The sequence below is a fragment of the Gopherus evgoodei genome, chromosome 23, assembly GCF_007399415.2.
Source record: "Gopherus evgoodei ecotype Sinaloan lineage chromosome 23, rGopEvg1_v1.p, whole genome shotgun sequence".
Lineage (NCBI taxonomy): Eukaryota > Metazoa > Chordata > Testudines > Testudinidae > Gopherus > Gopherus evgoodei.
The window spans coordinates 13,995,884-14,017,161 of record NC_044344.1 but is presented as its reverse complement, the minus strand read 5'-3'; the positions used below and the strand labels follow the sequence as shown (position 1 = coordinate 14,017,161).

General features: G+C 44.1%; 1 protein-coding gene across 1 annotated transcript in view; it reads right to left on the bottom strand.

The window, feature by feature from the left end:
* Positions 1-21,278, bottom strand: part of MYO1D (myosin ID) — a 341,939-nt gene that overhangs the window by 170,946 nt on the left and 149,715 nt on the right. The window contains exon 16 of the mRNA XM_030541463.1: positions 20,435-20,642. Within this exon, the coding sequence (XP_030397323.1) occupies positions 20,435-20,642 (208 nt within the window). The remainder of the gene's footprint in view (positions 1-20,434; positions 20,643-21,278) is intronic.

Sequence of the window (21,278 nt, the reverse complement as noted above, 5' to 3'; positions counted from 1 at the left end):
AGGACCCCTGCGCTGAGCCAGGAGTGGAGCACCAGGTGAAGGCTGGCAGCCAAGACCCTAGGTGTGGAACCCCCCCTAAAACTTAGCACCTGGGAATTCCTGGTTCCCAGCACCCCTCCCCCCATAAACCTGCCCAGAGAGACACTCTCCTGCACCCTTGCTGCACTCATAAGCCCCCTGCTGGTATTAGCCATCCTGCAGGCTGCCAGACACTGTCTCCCCCTCAGCCAGCCCCGTCCTCTACTAGACAGAGCAGCAAATTTTGACTCTTTTTTAAGCACACAGCTGGGCCGCAGTTGTGTGCTAACTGGGCCACATGTGGCCCACTGGCTGAGAACCGCTGATCTAAACAGATAGGAGACAGAGTGGGGGAAGAGATGACGATGGTGAGGAGGCAGATGTGGAGTGACGCTGTGGCAAAGAGACTGTGAAGCAGTGGGAGGGAGAGGGTTGGAACAAACTGCTCAGTGCAGATTAAGTCCAGTCAAAACTGTAGGCAGTTCTTTGAATGTCCAAAGGTCCTTACTTTGGCTACTTCTGCTCCTACTGGCTGGAGTCTCTGGCTGCCTCTTATCTACAGTTTTCCCTCAAGGCCAGATAGAAGGAGCAAGGAGACCATATGGGTCCTAATGTCTCCATATGGGACATGGTCTCTTCCCTGGACTCAGAACTGTGGACATAGAGGGGAGATGGTTGTGGTTGGGCCTCTTTTACACACCCCCAACCCCACAGTGCAACAGTCCCTGTTTTGGCTGCTTCTGCTCCTTCTGGCTGAAGTCTCTGGCTGGCTCGACTGATCAGTATAGACAAGAGGTACAAGTTTTAAGAATGCCATACTGACTTAGGAACCTAACGTCCATTTTCAAAAGTGACAGACTTAGGCCAGATCTACACTAGAAAAGGTTTATCAGTGTAGCTATACCAGCAAACCCTCCTATTGTAAATGCAGCTTATACTGCCAATAAAATGCTTTTGCTGACATAGCTTATGCTGGTTCCCTGAGCAAAACAAACTCTGAAGACAAAAGGACTTATGCCAGTATAACAGCAGCTGCTCTTGGGTTTTTGACAGTGCAGAAATGTTAAAAAATGTCACACTCCTACCAATATTATTATACATGAGAAAGTGTTTAATAGAGTAGACCTGACCTTCACAGCTTAAGTCACTTAGGCTCTTTTGATAATTTTACCAAGGACAAAAGTCAGCATCATCAGGTGGTTGTGGTTATACCCTGGTCCCAGCAACACTCAATCCTGGCCATGATCAATACTAGTTATCCTCGTTTACACTGACCAGTAAATAGTGGCCAGTAGAGCTGGTCAGAACATGTTCAGATATCTTTCACTATCTTATAATGTGGGCTTCCTATGTCCAACAACTGAATGACTAATTCCTTTCCTTTCATCTCATCAGGAATGGGTCCAGGTTATTTTAAGGAATCCTTGACACACATGCACCAGTGTTACCCATGAAATAACCTGCGTAAAGCTAGAAAACCTAGAAGACACAGGATGAACAGATAAATGACAAATCTGTTTCATGACAACTTAGAAATCAGTGCCTGGATCTTATCCTATCATTTCTGCATTAGGAAAATAGTGTCCCTGTTATCTCAAATCCTACATGGATTGTCATCTGAGCGAGAACCAGGGAGCAATACGTTTATCACAAATTCATAGCCTGAAGCATGGAGCGTGTTCACTGGATACCCTCTGCTGATGCTCTGATGACTCTGTTTTCTAAATATCGGCATAAACAAGTACCCCAACTTGTCACTCAAGCTGTTATCACTACTGATACCATGAAAACCCTGGGAGCGGAGGACTGATCTAAGGGCAATGTATTTTATATTGCTTGTGGCAGTCTCCTTAAGCAAATCAGAAGTAGTTGTCAATGACTGGTATATGCCAATAAGTTTTTGACTGGTCCCCAACATTGAGCCATCTGGAGAGACTGCAGCAAGAGTAAAAACTAGAGTCTCCATCCTGAATTTCATCATTTTAATCAGCCTGTTCAGCCCCTTGAGGATGCCTCCAGACCTCTTTCTTATCCCTAAGAACAGGGAGTTGAGCCCTGAACACTAATCTTGAAGGATGGGTTCTAACTGCTTCCAGCAGCTCTTGGAGATGAGTTTTCCCTGTGGGAAGTTGGATGTTTCTCATCTCTTCAGGTTGCCCTTGTGGACTTACAGTATTCTTGGAATTCAGTGATGTGAGAACTGTTTTGTCTGTGTTCTCAGCTACCACTTTTCCCCAAACAGGATTTCATCTGAGAATTACGAGGCACAAAGAATTCACTTTGGCTAATATACATCATCCAGAGAAGATGTCAGGCCACTGAATTAGTTGCCATGAGTCTTTCTATGAGCTTGCTGGGTCTTGCTTACACTATGGAATTTTACAAAACTACTCTCACTAGATCAGCTGAAATGGAGGGAGCCTTAGTATAGGCAAGGCTCTGGCAGCTCCTGGTATTTTTACCACCATGTTTATTAAGCCTGATTTTCAGGTTAAGTTTGTCCTTGTCCACACTTCAATTGAACTACAGCAATTCATCTGCACCAGCTGTCTACAATGAATAATTCTAATACATTACAAAAGGCTTAAATTGGTTTTGAGATGTAATAGATAAGCGATAGTTTTGAAATGAAAAACTCTGGGCATTAAGGAAGACTGCTGTTTTCAGTGAAGACAATGGAGATGCAGGGATGGAACTGAGAGCATAATTTAGCCTTCAGAATCTATTTCTGACTCACATGAATCATAAAGAGCCTAGGTTACTTGTTGGACACCAGGTTAAGATTAGAGAGCTAGGCCTTCAAAAAATCTTTTTTAAAAAAGCGAGCAAATCTAATAAGCCCCAATACAAGGCTCTAATACAAGCCCTCAGCACTGGTGTAATGTGCTTTCCCGGGTTGTGATTTCTAAAGTGCACTAACATGTTACACATTAACTGATAAGTGCAGACCCAGCTAGTGCGCTTTAATGTAATTCTGTTTGAAATAGTACACTGAAGTGCTTTAAAAGCAGCAAAGAGTCCTGTGGCACCTTATAGACTAACAGAAGTGTTGGAGCATGAGCTTTCATGGGTGAATACCCACTTCGTCGGATGCATGCATTCACCCACGAAAGCTCATGCTCCAAAACTTCTGTTAGTCTATAAGGTGTCACAGGACTCTTTGCTGCTTTTACAGATCCAGACTAACATGGCTACCCCTCTGATACCTAAAGTGCTTTAGGGGGCCTTTAGTGAAGGACTGTATAAGCGCTGCTGGACAGACGACGTACAGAAGATCCCAATCCTGTATTATTGAGCATGCTGCTGTGGAGCCTCAAGTTACTCTGGCCTACCACCAAAAGGGAAGCCTGGTAAGGTAGCTGAGGACTACATTAGCATAAGGAGGATGGTTCTTGAGCTCATTTCTCCTCAGATATGCCCATTCTCTTTGACAGATGTGTTTCATCACATTTTACCCTGTGCCATTGAGAGGTAACAGATACAGCGGGGCTTGAGACTAGTTCCCTTCTCAGTGCCAAGGATGCTCTCTGTGCTTAACCTTATTTGGTCCCCCACACAGCATCTGTACGCACTTGCGCTGAAGCAAGACCACCTTGCATCATCTGCTCCTCACTGCCTAAGAGTTCACAGTATCAAGGCCTAGACATATGCTATAAATCTAGGAAATATGTACATAATTATTCAATCTATACCAGTCTTCATGAACACATTCTCTCTCATAAGATGGTAATTGTGTTGAGACTGTAGATGGTAAACCCATTACATCACCTTTTATTTGGGTCACTGAGCAGAAGCTCTTGTCAGATTACCACTGCCGATCCGTAATCTGACATGAAAATGCTGCCTTTGTCAGACTGAAAGCTTCCCTGTGTGGTTAATGTTTCCCAGCACGCTTTGCTTTAAGGACTCATGGGGACTGAAGAAAGGGAAGGTGAAACATTAAATTATGACAAGTCAGCCATGGTTCTCTTTCCTACTCTTCCCCCCTGAGCCCAGGGAATGTTGCTATGGTGACAACAGCTGCAGGGTTGTGAGTGACATCTCCTGAGAGGACTGTCTGGGAACTAGAATGCCTCAAGTGAAAACAAATGCTGCCAGTGCAAGCTGTTAGAATATACAAAGGCAAGGATAATTTGAAGACTGCAATTCTGTGCATTAGGAAGAAGTGTTAACACACACCTCTACTTCCAAGGCATGCAAAAGAGGGAATTCTTACCCAAGGGACTGGGGCTTCCTTTAGCAAAGGTTAAGTGTAGGTGTCTTGGACCTGGGACCATTTCATTTTAGCAATGGCTGTCACATTGATGTATCAAATTTACTGCCTCGGTAATCACATATCACCAGGGCAACTAACCACAAGCTGCTTCCAAGAGCACAAATCACCAGACTCCCAGCTTGACTTGGCAGTGGAGAGAAAGGAGAGAGTTAGATCCCCTTTTAAGAGGAAAACATAAAAATGAAGACAAGCAGAGCGCACAAGTACACAAGTTGCCAGCAGTGAAACAGGATCTGGGATGAGCAGGAAAGCAGATTGAGGGTTAAGATAATTTATTATCTTGGCGTTATCTCAACCTTGCTCAATTTTACTTGTCTATTTAACCCCCCCCCCCGCTTTTTTTTTAAATGGGCAAGTAACAGTTCTTTCCTATCACATCAAAGGCAGTGTAAGTAGGTTTTGTTCCTGGGCTGGTACATTCTCCTGACAATTTTGCAAGACTACCTTATGCATAAGAATTTTAAAGAACTGACTGGAAAGAGTAGTTGTTGGGTTATAATGCAAGACCAAGCCCTGCTTCCCCTGCATTAAACTGGAAAGATATACTGAAGTGATACCTGTGCAAGTGTAATATTCTGATAGAATTACACAGAAACAGTGCACTAAATTGTATTGACCTAGGAATATTATACATTTTGATTAAAAACTAGAATGATATAAAATTAACATGGCACACATTAAATGGATTAAAAACTGGCTAGCTGATAGGTCTCAAAATGTAATTGTAAATGGGAATCATTGAACAAGTGTGTTTTTAGTAGGGTGCAGCAGGGATGGGTTCTTGGTCCTACATTATTTAAAATGTTTATCAATGACTTGGAAGAATACATAAGATCACTGATAAAGTTTGCAGATGACACAAAAATTGGAGACAAATAATGAAGAACCAGTCACTGATACAGAATTATTTGGATCACCTGGTAACCTGTGCACAAGCAAATAATATGCATTTTAATATGGTTAAATGTAAATGTATACATTTAGGAATATAGGCCATACTTCCATTACGGGGGACTCTATATGGGAAGCAGTGACTGAGAAAGATAAGGGGGTCATGGTGGAAAATCCTCAAAGGAAGGAGACGCTTTCCTAGTATCCAGTCTAAACCTCCCACTGCAACTTAAGACCATTACTTCTTGTTCTGTCATCTGCTACCACTGAGAACAGTCTAGATCCATCCCCTTTGGAACCCCCTTTCAGGTTGTTGAAAGCAGCTATCATTCTTCTCCCTCATTCTTCTCTTCTGAAGACTAAATAATCCTAGTTCCCTCAGTCTCTCCTCATAAATCAAGTGATCCTGCCCCATAATCATTTTTGTTGCCCTCCGCTGGACACTTTCCAATTTTTCCACATCCTTCTTGTAGTGTGGGGCCCAAAACTGGACACAGTACTCCAGATGAGCCGTCACCAATGCCGAATAGAGGGGAATGATCACATCCCTCGATCTGCTGGCAATGCTCCTACTTATACACCCCAAAATCCCGTTAGCCTTCTTGGCAACATGGGTACACTGTTGACTCATATCCAGCTTGAAAACTTTTTCACTAGGAGGGTGAAGCACTGGAATGGGTTACCTAGGGAGGTGGTGGAATCTCCTTCCTTCGAGGATTTTAAGGACAGGCTTGACAAAGCCCTGACTGGGATGTTTTAGTTGGGAATTGGTCCAGCTTTGAGCAGGGGGTTGGACTGGTTGACCTCTTGAGGTCCCTTCCAACCCTGATAGTCCATGATTCTATTCTATGATTCACAAGTTCCCAATACAGAAGTTAAATAGCCTTTCTGCTTCTCCTCAAGATCCTCCATTCATGCATTCAGGGATCACATTTGTTTTAGACACAGCATTGCACTGGGAGCTCATGTTCAGCTATTTTTCCACCATGACCCCCTTATCTTTCTCAGAGTCACTGCTTCCCATATAGAGTCCCCCGTAATGGAAGTATGGCCTATATTCCCAAATGTATACATTTACATTTAACCATATTAAAATGCATATTGTTTGCTTGTGCACAGGTTACCAGGTGATCCAAATACGTCCTTTTCTGCAGAACTGCTGCCAAGCCACTCGGTCCCTAGTCTGTAGCAGTGCATGAGATTCTTCAATCCTTAGTGGAAGACTTGGAACTTGCCCTTAATGAACCTCATCAGATTTCTTTTGGCCCAATCCCCTAATTTGTCTAAGACCCTCTGTATCCTATTCCTACCCTCCAGCATTATCTACCACTCCTCCCAGTTCAAATGTCATCTGCAAACTTTCTGAGGGTGTAATTCATGCCACCCTCCAGATTAAAGAAGATATTGAATAAAACCAGCCCCAGGACTGACACTTGGGGCACTCTGCTTGATATAGGCTGCCAACTAGACATGGAGCCATTGATCACTACCCGTTGAGCCCGACAATCTAGCCAGCTTTCTATCCACTTTATAGTCCATTCATCCAGCCCATACTGCTTTAACTTGCTGGCGAGAATACTGTGGGAGACCATATCAAAAGCTTTGCTACAGTCAAGAAATAACATGTCCACTGCTTTCCCCTCATCCACAGACCCAGTTATCTCATCATAAAAGGCAATTAGGTTAGTCAGGCATGACTTGCGCTTGGTGAATCCAAGCTGACTGTTCCTGATCACTTCCCTCTCCTCTAAGTGCTTCAGAATTGATTCCTTGAGGACCTGCTCCATGATTTTTCCAGTGACTGAGGTGAGGCTGACTGGCCTGTAGTTCCCCAGAGCTGTCTCCTTCCCTTTTTTAAAACATGGGCACTACAGTAGCCTTTTTCCAGTCATCTGGGACCTCCCCCGATCGCCATGAGTTTTCAAAGATAATGGCCGATGGCTCTGCAATCACATCTGCCAACTCCTTTAGCACCCTCGGATGCAGTGCATGTGGCCCCATGGACTTGAACTCATCCAGCTTTTGTAAATAGTCCTTAACCATTTCTTTCTCCACAGAGCACTGGTCACCTCCTCCACATGCTGTGCTGCCCAGTGCAGCAGTCTGGGAGCTGACCTTGTTCATGAAGACAGAGGCAAAAAACGCATTGCGTACATTAGCTTTTTCCACATCCTCTGTCACTAGGTTGCCTCCCTCATTCAGTAAGAGGCCCACACTTTCCTTGACTTTCTTCTTGTTACTAACATACCTGAAGAAACTCTTCTTGTTACTCTTAACATCCCTTGCTAGCTGCAACTCCAAGTGTGAGTTGCCCTTCCTGATTTCACTCCTGCATGCTTGAGCAATATTTTTATACTCCTCCCTGGTCATTTGTCCAGTCTTCCACTTCTTAGAAGCTTCTTTTTTGTGTTTAAGATCAGCAAGGATTTCACTGTTAAGCCAAGCTGGTTGCCTGCCATATTTACTATTCTTTCTACACATCAGGATGGTTTATTTCTGCAACCTCAATAAGGATTCTTTAAAATACAGCCAGCTCTCCTGGACTCCTTTGCCCCTCATGTTATTCTCCCAGGGGATCCTGCCCATCAGTTCCCTGAGGGAGTCAAAGTCTGCTTTTCTGAAGTCCATGGTCTGTATTCTGCTGCTGTGACTGGAATATTGTGTCCGGTTCTGGTGTTCACAATTCCAGAAGGATGTTGATAAATTGGAGAGGGTTCAGAGAAGAGCTCCAAGAATGATCAAAGAATTAGAAAACATGCCTTATAGGCATAGACTCAAAAAGCTCAATCTATTTATCTTAACAAAGAGAAGGTTAAGGAGTGACTTGATTACAGTCTGTAACTACCTACATGAGGAACAAATATTTTACAATAGGCTCTTCAGTCTAGCAGAGAAAGGTACAGCACGAACCAATGGCTGCAAGTTGAAACTAGACAAATTCAGCTCAGAAACAAGGCATATATTTTTGATAGTGAGGGTAACTAACCACTGAAACAACTGTGATACAGCATGACCAGAGGGCAGCAGGAGAGTGTTAGCATGGAGCCTTATTCCCTGCAAGGGGAGGAAGGTTTGCTATAGATTAACTAGAGCACCTGAAGCCAATTAGAGCACCTGAAGCCAATTAGAGCACCTGAAGTCAGTCATGTGACAAAAACCCCTGCTTCAGTCAGACAGTGTGGGAGTTGGATCAGGAAGGTTTGGTTGGAGCAGAGAACAGTTTTGGAGAGAGACCAAAAGGAAAGTTTGGAGGAGTGCTGCGGTGGGCTGAGAAATCCAAAGAACCCTAGGTAAGGGGCACCTGGCTTATGTAGAAGGAGGGCAAGAAGCCCATTCACAAGCAGAAGGGCAGGAGAGGGAAGCAGCCCAGGGGAAGGAACCGCTAGTTCAAGTGGTTCACCACAAACCTCAGGGCCCCTGGGTTGGGACCTGGAGAAGAGGGCAGGCCCAGGTCCCTCCCTCTGCACTCCCCTCCTCAAGGACACTAGTGGGGTAATTAAAATACTGATTCAGAGGCAAGCAATGGCGCCCTGAACCGTCCCCAAAGAAGAGAAAGCGCAAGACTCAGCATAACAGTACTGGCAATTTGCCACACAACTTATTAAGGGTGGTTATGGATTCACCATCACTGACCGTTTTTAAATCAAACTACATTATAGGAATTCTTTTGGGGACGTTCTCCGGCTTGTGTCATACAAGTGATCAGACTGGCCTTGGAAACTATGAATCTGTACCAAACAAACATACTTCCAAGACAGGCATCTGTATTTATTGAAAAAAATTCCACCAGCTAACCCACTGGGAAAATGCTGCTACGGGGGGATCACCCAAAGATAGTCCTTGTTACAGAACAACAGCTCATTTGTTTCCCAAAAGGTTAATTATAGTGACAGAAAGACCACAACTACAGTAAATAACCTCCAAATGCACTTCTTGAGAAGTACCGATCTTCCAAACTAGTGAATGTAAAATCACCATTCAAGTTGTGTGTCAGACTCACTGTCAAAAAGATTTTTTCTGTTTTCAAACAGAGATGACTAACATGCAGTAAGTATCTCATTGTAACATCTTAGTTAGGGGTGCTGGGGGTGCAGCAGCACCTACTGGATTGAAATGGTTTCCATCAGATACAGAGTTTCAAATTATAGAACCATAGGACTAGAAGGGATCTCAAGAGGTCATCTAGTCCAGTCCCCTGCACTCATGGCAGGACTAAGTATTATCTATTCTAGACCATCCCTGACAGGTATTTATTTAATCCGCTCTTAAAAATCTCCAATAAAGGAGATTCCACAACCTCCCTAGGCAATTCATGCCAATGCTTAACCACCCTAACAGTTAGGAAGTTTTTCCTAATGTCCATCCTATACTTCCTTTGCTGCAATTTAAGCCCATTACTTCTTGTCCTATCCTCAGAGGTTAAGATGAACAATTCTTCTCCCTCCTCCTTGTAACAACCTTTTATGTACTTGTTTTATGTACAGTTTTGTTCAATGGCTTTCAGCACCCTTACTATAAAAATTGTTCCACCACTGATCCTAGAGGACATTAGGCACCTGTAGTTTTTACCATGAGGTCAACACAATATCCCCTAGGCATAAGTAATCTTGCCTCACTACCTTCTCAGTAAAAAACTATAGGTGTCATGCCTCCACTAGGATTTTACAATTCGGTAGTTAATCTGTGTTAGTTATCCCACATTAAACACACTTCCTTTTAAGCAATGAAGACAAAAATAAAGGTTTCTCAAGGGTAAAAGACACTAGATGGTGACAATGAAAGCAAAATATTCCATTCATCATACTGTTGGTCCCATTGTCTTCATTAGCCAATTTAACTGAATTCCTAACTAACATATTCTTAACCATTTATTAAATGCAAAAATTAGCATTGTTATTTTAAGTGAAGTCATGTACTTCAGAGGATTCTGTACTACTGACAACCACCCTGTTGCACATTCTGTTTATTGTACCATAAAACCATTTAGCACAAATGATAGAGAGACTATGATGTACATTTAAAGAAAATAGGAAGCAAAAATACTATATGCAATGGGGGATTTGTTTCTGCAAATAAGCCCCTTCCATTTAAAAAGAAAAAGCATCACAAACAGACCACAACCTGTGGTAGCCTTAAAACCAGAATGAAAAGTTTTACTACAAGTGCATGATTGTGCACATTAAAATTTCCAGACTAATTGTTTGGCTCACTTAAAAATCAACTTTGGCTTCTTTGGTTATTCAGAACTGACTATAATAGCAGCAAGGGTAATGTTTCTATCTTCAGTTTGAGCTTTGCTCTTCTGTAGTTTGAATAACTGAATAAGTTGAATAAAGGTGAAACATTTTTACTTTTTGAAAGTGTCTTGTATAATAAAAGATTACTTAAACAACAAAATTATATTTAGAAAATTAATTCCTATATCCTCCCCTCCAACTTTGTTTCCTCCCTGCCCCCCCGAAAACACATTTGTGCTCACTGGCTGTTGGGGCTTACTCTTTCCCTAATGTGTCAAAAATAGAGATTATGATTTTAGGTAAGGAATATGCAGCAAGAATCAAGTCTTCATGAAAATATCCGTTGCAATGAAAAGCTGGAAGAGAAATAAAGGAATTGTGACATGGAAGAACTGCCGCCTCAATATTTTTCCGAGCTATGATGCTTTAGTGCAGGGGTAGGCAACCTATGGCACACGAGCTGATTTTCAGTGGCACCCACGGTGCCTGAGTCCTGGCCACCAGTCTGGGGGGGGCTCTGCATTTTAATTTAATTTTAAATGAAGCGTCTTAAATATTTGAAAAACCTTGTTTACTTTACATACAACAATAGTTTAGTTATATATTATAGACTGATAGAAATAGATGTTCTAAAAACGTTAAAATGTATTACTGGCACACGAAACCTTAAATTAGAGTGAATAAATGAATACTCGGCACACCACTTCTGAAAGGTTGCTGTCCCCTGCTTTAGTGCATCTTTAAGTCTGTTTGGTATGCTGATTATTCCTCCTTCCCCTCTGCCAACCTGCAAGTGCCCCATCTGCTGGTGAACACAGGACTGGCACATGAAGATGAAAAGATCTGTTTGAATTGTAAACATAAGAGAATGACGTTGAAGACCAAAATAAGAGGAAACGGAAAGAAAACGACGACTTTCTAGACAGATTTCACATTGTACAAAGTATTTAGTTATACCAATACATATATATGTGTATTATTTTGCTTATAATAAACATCAAGCCAACATCTGGTTTTTTTTACTGATTGCGCTGAGAGGAGGCTTTATTGATTCATTAGCATTTCCTGCCTGTAAGAACCAGGATTCTAAAACAGCTTCTCCTCAGCACTTTGCAAGCAAAAAATCTCATCTCTTCCGGAGGCAATTTGAACAAACAAGTAAAAAGGGGAGTGAATCAGCAAGGGATATGAGATACAGACATGGAACTTGGATCACACACAACTGCAGTGATTCCTTTAAGCCTTTTAAGGATGACTTGACAGCTTGTAGAGTACTCTGGTAATTAAAAGCTTGTATTTTCCCCAGATCTCAGGTAAATGTTTGTAACTTATCAGACAAATTAAAATTACACACTACAAGTTTTTAATAGGGTTGTGGAGTAAACCAACAAAAAATACTTCGCTCCCAGCCCTATCGGTTTTAGAAGCATGCTCCATAGGTAAAAACATTACTGTATTAGGATGCTCCTTATGGATGTTATTTTATATCTTAATACATAGCCAGTCCCAAAGCCCAGCTGAAAAAGGAGACGATTTGGCCTCAGGTTGGCAGTTGGCCGCAAAAGTCTGCCACAAACTGCCATTATGGGTATGTCTACACTCCAGTTGAACACCTGAGGCTGGTTGGTGTCAGCTGACTCAGGTTTGTGGAGTTTGGGCTGCAGGGCTATAAAACTGCAGTGTAGATGCCATCGTGTGGTCCCTGAGCCCCACAAGCCCAAGTTTGCTGACATGGGACAGCCGCAGACGTTTAGCTGCACTGTAGACATCACTCTGAGTCCTCACATTAATCAAGAAAATAAATGGGTATTCTAGAAACAACACACAGTTGTAGAAAATAGGTGAGGGCTATGGCACAACTTTGGACAAGTGCAATTAAAGAAGTTAGCCCAGAAAACTAAGATCATCCTGGCAATTTGGAATACTGGCATACTGACTGGCCTAGCATGGAGCTGGCAGACACACTGACAGAGGAAGAAGTTTCGGATAGCATGCACCTAGGAAACAAAATGGAAAGGAGAGACTGTGAATGTACTACTTGTATCTATTTTAAAAAGGCCTCTCTAGATGAAGTGCATACACTGTACACGCTAATGATTTACAGAGATTATAATGACAATACCTTCTGCTCATACAGCAGTTTTCATTCTGAAAGTGCTGTATAGAACAAAACGCCCTATGCAGGTAGACAAATAAGTATTAGCCCCATTTTATAGATGAGGAGATAGACAGATATTAAGTGACTTGCTCATCACACCTCAGTAAATCAGCAGCAGAAACAGGATTAGAAATCAGGACATCCGGACTCCAATCCCATGATCAAGGCTATGTTGCTTCTCTGTACACAGCCTACTACAGAGTCCCTCTCATACCAGGCTACTCTCAGGAGGTTCATATGCTACTCCTGGGGGAATTCTGTGTCTCTAGGCATGTGCAGAATTCATATCCCCTGCAGATTTTTTTTCTCCACAGAAAATGTATTCAACCGGAGAGGCGCTGCAGTTATAGCTTTCACCCACTAGGGGCTGCTGTGGCACTAGAACAGAGGGCAGCCGGCTCACCAACCATAGCAATGAGCTACAGAGGAAGGAAGGAAGCCAGTGCCCTGCCCATGGGTCCAGGTGAGGAACATAAGAATGTTCACACTGGGTCAGATCAAAGGTCCCTTTAGCCCAATATCCTGTCTTTCAACAGTGGCCAATGCCAGGTGCTTTCAGAGGTAATGAACAGAACAGATAATCATCAAGTGATCAAGGAGGCATGGGGGGTAGGGGAGGGAACAAGCAGAGTGGGGCACACGGGGCTGCTGGGCTTCAGAAAGACTAGTGGGGGGACAGACTGGGGTGAGGGCTGAATGGAGGTGCAGGGCCACACGGGGACAGGCGGAGGTGCGACTGAGTGGAGGTGCAGAGACACATGAGGACAAGGGAAGGGGGGGGCGGCTGAGTGGGGGTGCAGGAACACATGGTCCCTTCCAGTCCTATGAATCTATGGGGACAGGGGCATATGTGCCAGGATCAGCCAGGGTCTGCATGGGGGAGGCTCCCCAGTTCCCTAACAATACCTCCCCCCACCCCACCCCCGGGGGGGGGGGGCGAAAACTGTTCTATATTTCTCTCACCCTCACCCAACAACCCTTCAGGTTCACTCCCAGGCTCCTTCCCTCTCAGCCCCTCTATTACCCCTGACACCCCCCAAGCTTTTGCACTGCTTCTGAAGGGTGCGAGAAGTTTCTGTATTGTAATTTAAATGAATTATTACTCAAAGTTCTGTATTAAGACGCTTAGCAAGGAATCTGTCAAAAAAAGATTTCCTTAATCTCTGTTGTCTGTATTGTTATAAATATACTTCCTGACAGGTATTTGAAATACATTACCAAAATAACTGATATGATGTTATATTGTGTTATTTTGACAAATAAAAAGATGCAGAATTTGAAAATATTGTGCACAGAATTTAAATTTTATATATATTTTGCCAAAGAATTCACCCAGGAGTAATATGCATGTTATTTCTGGTATGCTTGGTAGGTCTAGCATTTACCATTTTTCCTCAGTCAACTTAAAACAAAAGGAAAACCAATAAAAAGATACTAAGAATGAAGAATCAGAATTAGCCAGTTCATAGTCTGATGTACAACATATACCAACCACCCAACAACAGCATTCTGCCAATCCACCAAGTTCTCATACAGCCAAAAAGTGGGCCCAGTTCCAAATTCAGCTATTTTTCTTCTGTAGGCAAAGAACAATTTATTTACTTCTGCTCTCTTCCAGGTCCATAGGAGGCTGTCCTGGTTAAGCGAAGGTTTGCAATGTTGGCCTTTACAATACATTGATAAGGGAAGCCAACAGCCACCGCAGCAGTTTGTCAATCCATTTTTCTATCAAGTTATGGCCCATGCTGTTTAACAGGCTTTAACTGACCCACTGCATAAGGAGTTTTATTACCTTTCAATACCTGCAATCTTTAAATCCAGATCAGCAGTCCCCAAACTTTTCAGGGTTGCACTCCCATTTACCCGTTCACGCCCCACCCCCAAGCTGGGAGTGAAAGCCAGGACTATAACAGGGTTCAAAAGAGAACTAGAAAAATTCATGGAGGATAGGTCTATTAGCCAGGAGAGGCAGGGATGATGTCCCTAGCCTCTATTTATCAGAAGCTTGGAATGGGCAGCAGGGGATGGATCACTTGATGGATTACCTGTTCTGTTCATTCCCTCTGGGGCACTTGGTATCAGCCACTGTCGGAAGACAGGATACTGGGATAGACAAACCTTTGGTCTGACCCAGTATGCCATTCTTATGTTCTTATGTGATGCAGACGGGGTGAGGTTGGAGCTGCAGCTGCGGGTGGGTCTGGGGCCAGGGCCAGGGCCGGGAACAGAAATAGGGCCAATGCTGGGGATGGAACCAAGCGGCACGGTCGAGTGGCACTCCCTTTCTACCCCCCCATGCATGCCCCACGGTTTGGGGACCTCTGATCCAGACCAAGCTCACCTCCCACTTCCTTCAGCCATTTAATCAGAAATGGAAATTTATACATGAACATTTGTCAGTAATGTGTTCTCTCAGTAATTTGTTAACTACAGGGAAACCCAAATAGCTCACCCTCCAACGATAAGAAATAGTAACCGAACACAGTGGCCTTGGATTTACAAGAAGGTTAGAGGTTATTCATTCAAAGTGTTATGAACCTAAAAAGGTTTAATTTAGTCTCACTGTTTTGCAGACCTATTTAAGATCTCAATAGAGAAATACAATTTTAAATTTATGGGCCATTTAATGAAAGCGGTCTGATCCATCTACATGGATTACAAAGCTTTTGCAGTCTCTCTAATAAACGCGTACCATTCCATGGGGCTTTACGCACCTCTATTGTAACTTCTAACACCCAAATGTGAGCGGCTACTACCTTCCATTTGACAAGTAAGGATCAAAGGCCTTGTTTATATCTCCCCAACTCCAGCCATGGGATGTGTCACTTTCAAGAGCTACTTCTTTCAAAATCTTGCCTTTTGGGCAAATTGTTTAACAATCCTTTCAGATTAGCATAAGAAATTTTTTCCTTTAGCTTCTCTACAGTTGCAGAAGACAGGGGATGTTTCACTTACATAGAAGTCAGTGGTATAAAATAAACAGGTGGCACCTGGACAGGCTCTCCCAAAGTAATAAAGGCCAGCTAGGAACTAAACAACACAATGAAGGGAAGCTGAAATAATGTTATCAGTCCCTGATTTTTCAGATTAATAGGACATTGAGATAGAGGGTACGTCTACAGTATGAAATTAATTCGAACTTATTTTATTCAAATTTTCGGAAGCGATTTTATACATATGGTGTTGTGTGTCCCCACTGAAGCGCGTTAATTCGGCGGAGTGCATCCACAGTACCGAGGCTAGCACTGAATGTCGGTGCGGTGCACTGTGGTAGTTATCCCACAGTTCCTGCAGTCTCTGCCTCCTATTGGAATTGTGGGTTAAGCTCCCAGTGCATGATGGGGCAAGGAGTTTCTGGGTATGTGCCGTCACTTGCTCCTCCCTCCGTGAAAGCTACGGCAGACGCCATATTGCCAGCAGACGGTGCAGCACCATACACCACCTGTTTCCTGGTACTATGAATCCACCTCATATGTCCTCACGTCTTTCTATCTAGTCTCATCTAACCATTTCCTGCCTTTTTTTTGCCTACCATCAACAGAGCCACACAGCTTCTGCTGCTTTTTCCATGTTGTCTGTCCTGGGCTCCCTACAGAAGGCAACAATTCCCCGCCATTTTTCGGCCATCGTGAACAGAGCCACACAGCTTCCGCCACAAACTCCGCTCATGTTTCCGCCGCAAACTCTGCTCTCCTGCTCTTGCAGCTCTAATGAGCTTCCCGACTCCATGAAAGCTATGGATGACAACCATTTACCACCTTTTATCAACCATCTTGAACTGAACAGCTTGTTTCGCACCCTTTTTCCAGGATTACCTGTGCAGGTACCATAGTGTGGCAAGCATGGAGCCCCCTCAGATCTCCGCTGCAGTTTTGACCATTTTAAATACCTCACGCATTATCCAGCACTATGTGCAGTACCAGCAAAACTGGGCGCGGAAGCAACGACAACGCAATTACTATACTGATGAGGACATGGACACAGACATTCCTAGAAGCACGGCATGTGGCGATTGCGAGATCATGGTGGCATTGGGCCTGGTTCATGCCGTGGAACGCCGACTTTGGGCCCGGGAAACAAGCACAGACTGGTGGAACCGCATAGTGTTGCAGGTCTGGGATGATTCCCAGTGACTGAGAAACTTTTGTATGCGTAAGGCCACTTATATGGAACTTTGTGACTTGCTGTCCCCTGCCCTGAAGCGCAAAGACACCAGAATGAGAGCAGTCCTCACAGTTGAGAAGCGAGTGGCCATAGCACTGCGGAAGCTTGCAACGCCCAACAGCTACTGGTCAGTCAGGAATCAGTTCGGAGTGGGCAAATCTACTGTGGGGGCTGCAGGGCTGCAAATAGCCAATGCAATCATTGACCAGCTGTTATCAAGGGTAGTGACTCTGGGAAATGTGCAGACCATTGTGGATGGCTTTAATGCACTGGGGTTCCCTAATGCATATCCCCATCGTGGCCCCGGCACACCAGGGAAGCCAGTACATAAACCACAAGGGGTACTTTTCCATGGTGTTGCAAGCACTGGTGGATCACAAGGGACGTTTCACCGACATCAACGTGGGATGGCTGGGAAAGGTAAATGATGCTTGCATCTTCAGGAACTCTGGTCTGTTTGAACAGCTGCAGGAAGGGACTTACTTCCCAGACCAGAAAATTACTGTTGGGGATGTTGAAATGCCTATAGTTATCCTCGGGGACCCAGCCTACCCCTTAATGCCATGGCCCATGAAGCCATACACAGGCACCCTGGACAGTAGTAAGGAGCAGTTCAACTATAGGCTGAGCCAGTGCAGAATGGTGGTAGAATGTGTTTTGGGATGTTTGAAAGCATGCTGGCGCGGTTTACTGATTCAGTTAGAACTCAGCACAACCAATATTCCAATAGTAATTGCTGCTTGTTGTGTGCTCCACAATCTCAGAGTAAGGGGGAGATGTTTATGGAAGGGTGGGAGGTTTAGGCAACTCACCTGGCGGCCAATTTCACACAGCCAGACAACAGGGCAATTAGAAGAGTGCAGCAGGGCACGTTGCACATCAGAGAAGCTTTGAAAGCCAGTTTCATGACTGGACAGGGTACGGTGTGACAATTGTGTTTGCTTCTCTTGAAGTTACCTGCCCCCTACATATATGAAAGTAAATAAAGTCTAAATTGTTTAAAAAGTGTTCTTTATTATTTGTTGCACAACACATTGAGAGAAATCAGAAGGCAGACTGGAAGAGGGGAGGGTTGGATCGGGGGGTGGAGGAGGAGGGAAGGACAAGTTGAGAAACCAAATCAAAAGTTTGCATATGCTAGCTTTCTGCTGCTTGGGCGATCCTCTGGGGTTGAGTGTGTGGGCCCCTGTAGCCTCTCCCCTCGTGTTCTGGGCATCTGGGTGAGGAGGCTATGGAACTTGGGGAGGAGGGAAGGCGGTTATACAGGGGCTGCAGCGACAGTCTGTGGTCCTGCTGCCTTTCCTGCATTAGATCCACCATACAGCGGAGCATGTCAGTTTGCTCCCCCATGAGCTTGACCACAGCATCCTGCCTGCTCTCATCGCGCACGTCCCTCCTCTGTTTGTGATCCTGTAATGCTTTACAGGACTCCGCAATTGTTTGCCTCCACGCATTCAGCTGGGCCCTATCAGTGCTGGAGGACTGCATGAGCTCGGCGAACGTGTCTTCCCGAGTTTGTTTTTTCCACCTTCTAATCTGGACCAGCCTATGGGACGGAGTAGATAGGGGCGGTGTTGAAACATTTGCACTTGCGGGAGGAGAAAAAGGGAGGGTAGTATTTTAAAATATACATTTCAGAGAACAAAGGGGACACTTTAGTATGAGGAAGCCATCACACACAGCTGGGTACAGAATTCAGCTTGCAGGCAGCCTAAGGGCATGCAGGGTTCTGCTTTTACTACATTCATTTCAATATTTTAAACTGCTAGGACTCCTTTCCCACTGCAAGCAATGCCTGGTTTGTTTGCCATAAAGGAAGGCCTGCAGGCTCTTCACACAACAACCAACCCCGCCCCACTGCGTGGCTCTGATGATGTTCTGAGCAGGGATGAGCCCTTTAAACTATATGCGAACAGTCCAGCGCGCCTGGGCTTCTCCTCCGACCCCCACCGCATGGCTCCGATCAGGCTCTCACTCACCAGAAGTACCTTCTCCAGGGTCATGGTCCGGGAGCCAGCACTGGGTCTGGGGGGAGGCTATTGGCTCCAGTGTTAAGCATAGTTCCTGGCTAGGGGGGGAAACGGATTCCCCACTTGCCACCTGTGCATTGTCCTCCTCCTCCTCTTCGTCCGCCAATGACTCTTTCTCCTCACTCCATGCAACTCCCCCCTTGCAGGTGTCCATGGACAGTGGTGGGGTAGTGGTGGCATCACCCCCCATAATTGCATCGCGCTCACGGTAGAAGCGGAACATATGGGGCTGTGATCCAGAGTGCCCGTTTGCCTCCCTGGCTTTTTGATATGCTTGCCTGAGCTCCTTGATTTTTGTATGACACTGCTCTGTGTCTCTGGAGTAGCCTCTTTCCGGCATGGCTCTGGAGACTTAAGCTTACGTATCTGCATTCCTTTTTTTGGAATGTAGTTCTGCCATAACAGACTCGTCTCCCCAACATGCAATGAAATCCAGTACTTCCCATTCAGACCATGCTGGGGCTCGCCTGCAAATCGGGGACTGCGTTATCTCTTGTGATGGTGGACTCTGCATGGTCACCTGTGATGGTGGACTGTGCTGACTAGAAATGAAATTCAAAAGTTCCCAGGGCTTTTCCTGTCCACCTGTTTAGTGCATCGGAGTTGAGAGTGTTGTCCAGAGTGGTCAGAAGGGAGCATTCTGGGATAACTCCTGGAGGCCAATAACGTTGAATTGCATCCACAATACCTTTAACCTGGGATTGCGATCTCGATTTAAGCGCTACTCCACTTGCCAAGGTGGAGTATAGAAATCGATTTAAAGAGCCCTTTAAATCGAAAAAGCTGGTTTGGTCATGCGGACGGAATCATTTTTTTTTTCCGAATTAACTTGGCTAATTCTGAAATAACAGACTAGTGTAGACCAGGCCAGAGACATGGAACTTTCAAGTAGGAAGAAATTTTTTTCCCACTAAAATGGAATGGCCCTGCTAGCCATCAGAGAAGTGTGCCGTATATGTGTCAGCACATGTTCATCTGGGATTCAGGAAACCAGGACTGTGACTGCAACCCAGATCTTCCATAAAGCAGTGGAGCTCTTTTTCGTATTTCACCTTGCCTATGTTACAAAGCCAAATTACTCCAACAGAAACTGTCCCAGAAACTCCTGAAAAGAATTCAGTAGACAAATAAGTCTTTTAGAAAAAGATTAAAATTTTCTATTGCTTAGAGAAACATCTTCCATAAGCAAGAGTATCATGTATCTCTGGCTGTTCCTCTTTGCTTAGACCATGTCAGTGCAGTGCCCTGTATATCCAGAGCCATTCTGCTTTGACTTAGTAGTAACAGAACATCAAAATTATTTACCCTAAGGATAAACACACAGCCGAGTCAAAGTACATGTTCTATGTGAACCTCTGGGCAAAGCGCTTTAATTTACCCATAAATATTCATACTTTTGTAGAAGACCTTACATTTTGCAAGGGTATATAGCATGTTTATAGGTTCAACAGCCTCACTGGACTCTAGCTCAACATTTTATGTAGAAAAGTATTGAAAGAGCTGAACAGAGCTTTTCAAAAATCAAATAAACTGCAATTCTGTTAAAGCTTTGTGCAGACTCATCACCTTTGTGAGATTACCTTGAGAAGGCTTGGTAAGGAGAGATGGTATTTTATGAACACTAAGATGAGGTTTATCAGTGCACTAAAGCTAACTTTACCTTCTGTAGGAAGAGGACAATTCTAACAAGCATCTTGGCATGCAGTTCCTCCAAGGTGAAGAGTGTCCGTGGAGTTCGTATGAAAATCTTGGTCTTCCCATAGGCTACATCATGCTGAAACCCACAGCACTCAATCAATTTCTTCACAGCTTCTTTGTCTGAAGAGAGGTCATGGTTTGGCCAAGTAAATTCTGAGACCATCTTGTATCTAGATTAACACAAAAAAATTAAATCCATCATCAACTTCCCATCTGTGCTCCAAGGCCACCCTTAAACACATTGCAAAGTTTATGTTTGAGATTAAGATTTCTGTTCGCTGAGGCTGTAATAATTTAGATATTCTGTGGATGTGACGATTCCATGAGAAGTACAAAAAGGAATGCGAGCAGCAGCAGAATTGAAGGACGATGATTTGTGGAATACCTATAAGAACCACCACAGTCACCCCAATAAGAACAGATGCAACATGACAGAGCCCACCCATAAATCCTTGCAGGATGAGCTAATCCGCTACTCAAGTTATTTCCAGACTTTCCATTTCAACAGTTTTTAAACATTTGCTAAGAACAAAACCTTTATTTCAACTTACTTCTTTGCAGAAGTCAACTGAAATTGAGCTATGTACTTAATGTTTATTCAGAAAAACTGGACAAATCCTGCATTCATCTCCTTGCCCATCATTTCTGTACCATTCCCAGACTAGTTTCATTATGCTAGAAAGTAGCAGGCAGCTGTGTAGCACTCTGCAATCCAAAGCGGTATCCTGGCACCCCTATATTGTCTGGGCAGCACAGTATGGGGAGGAGATGAGCAGCCTTCAATGGTGAAAGAACAGGTTAAGGGA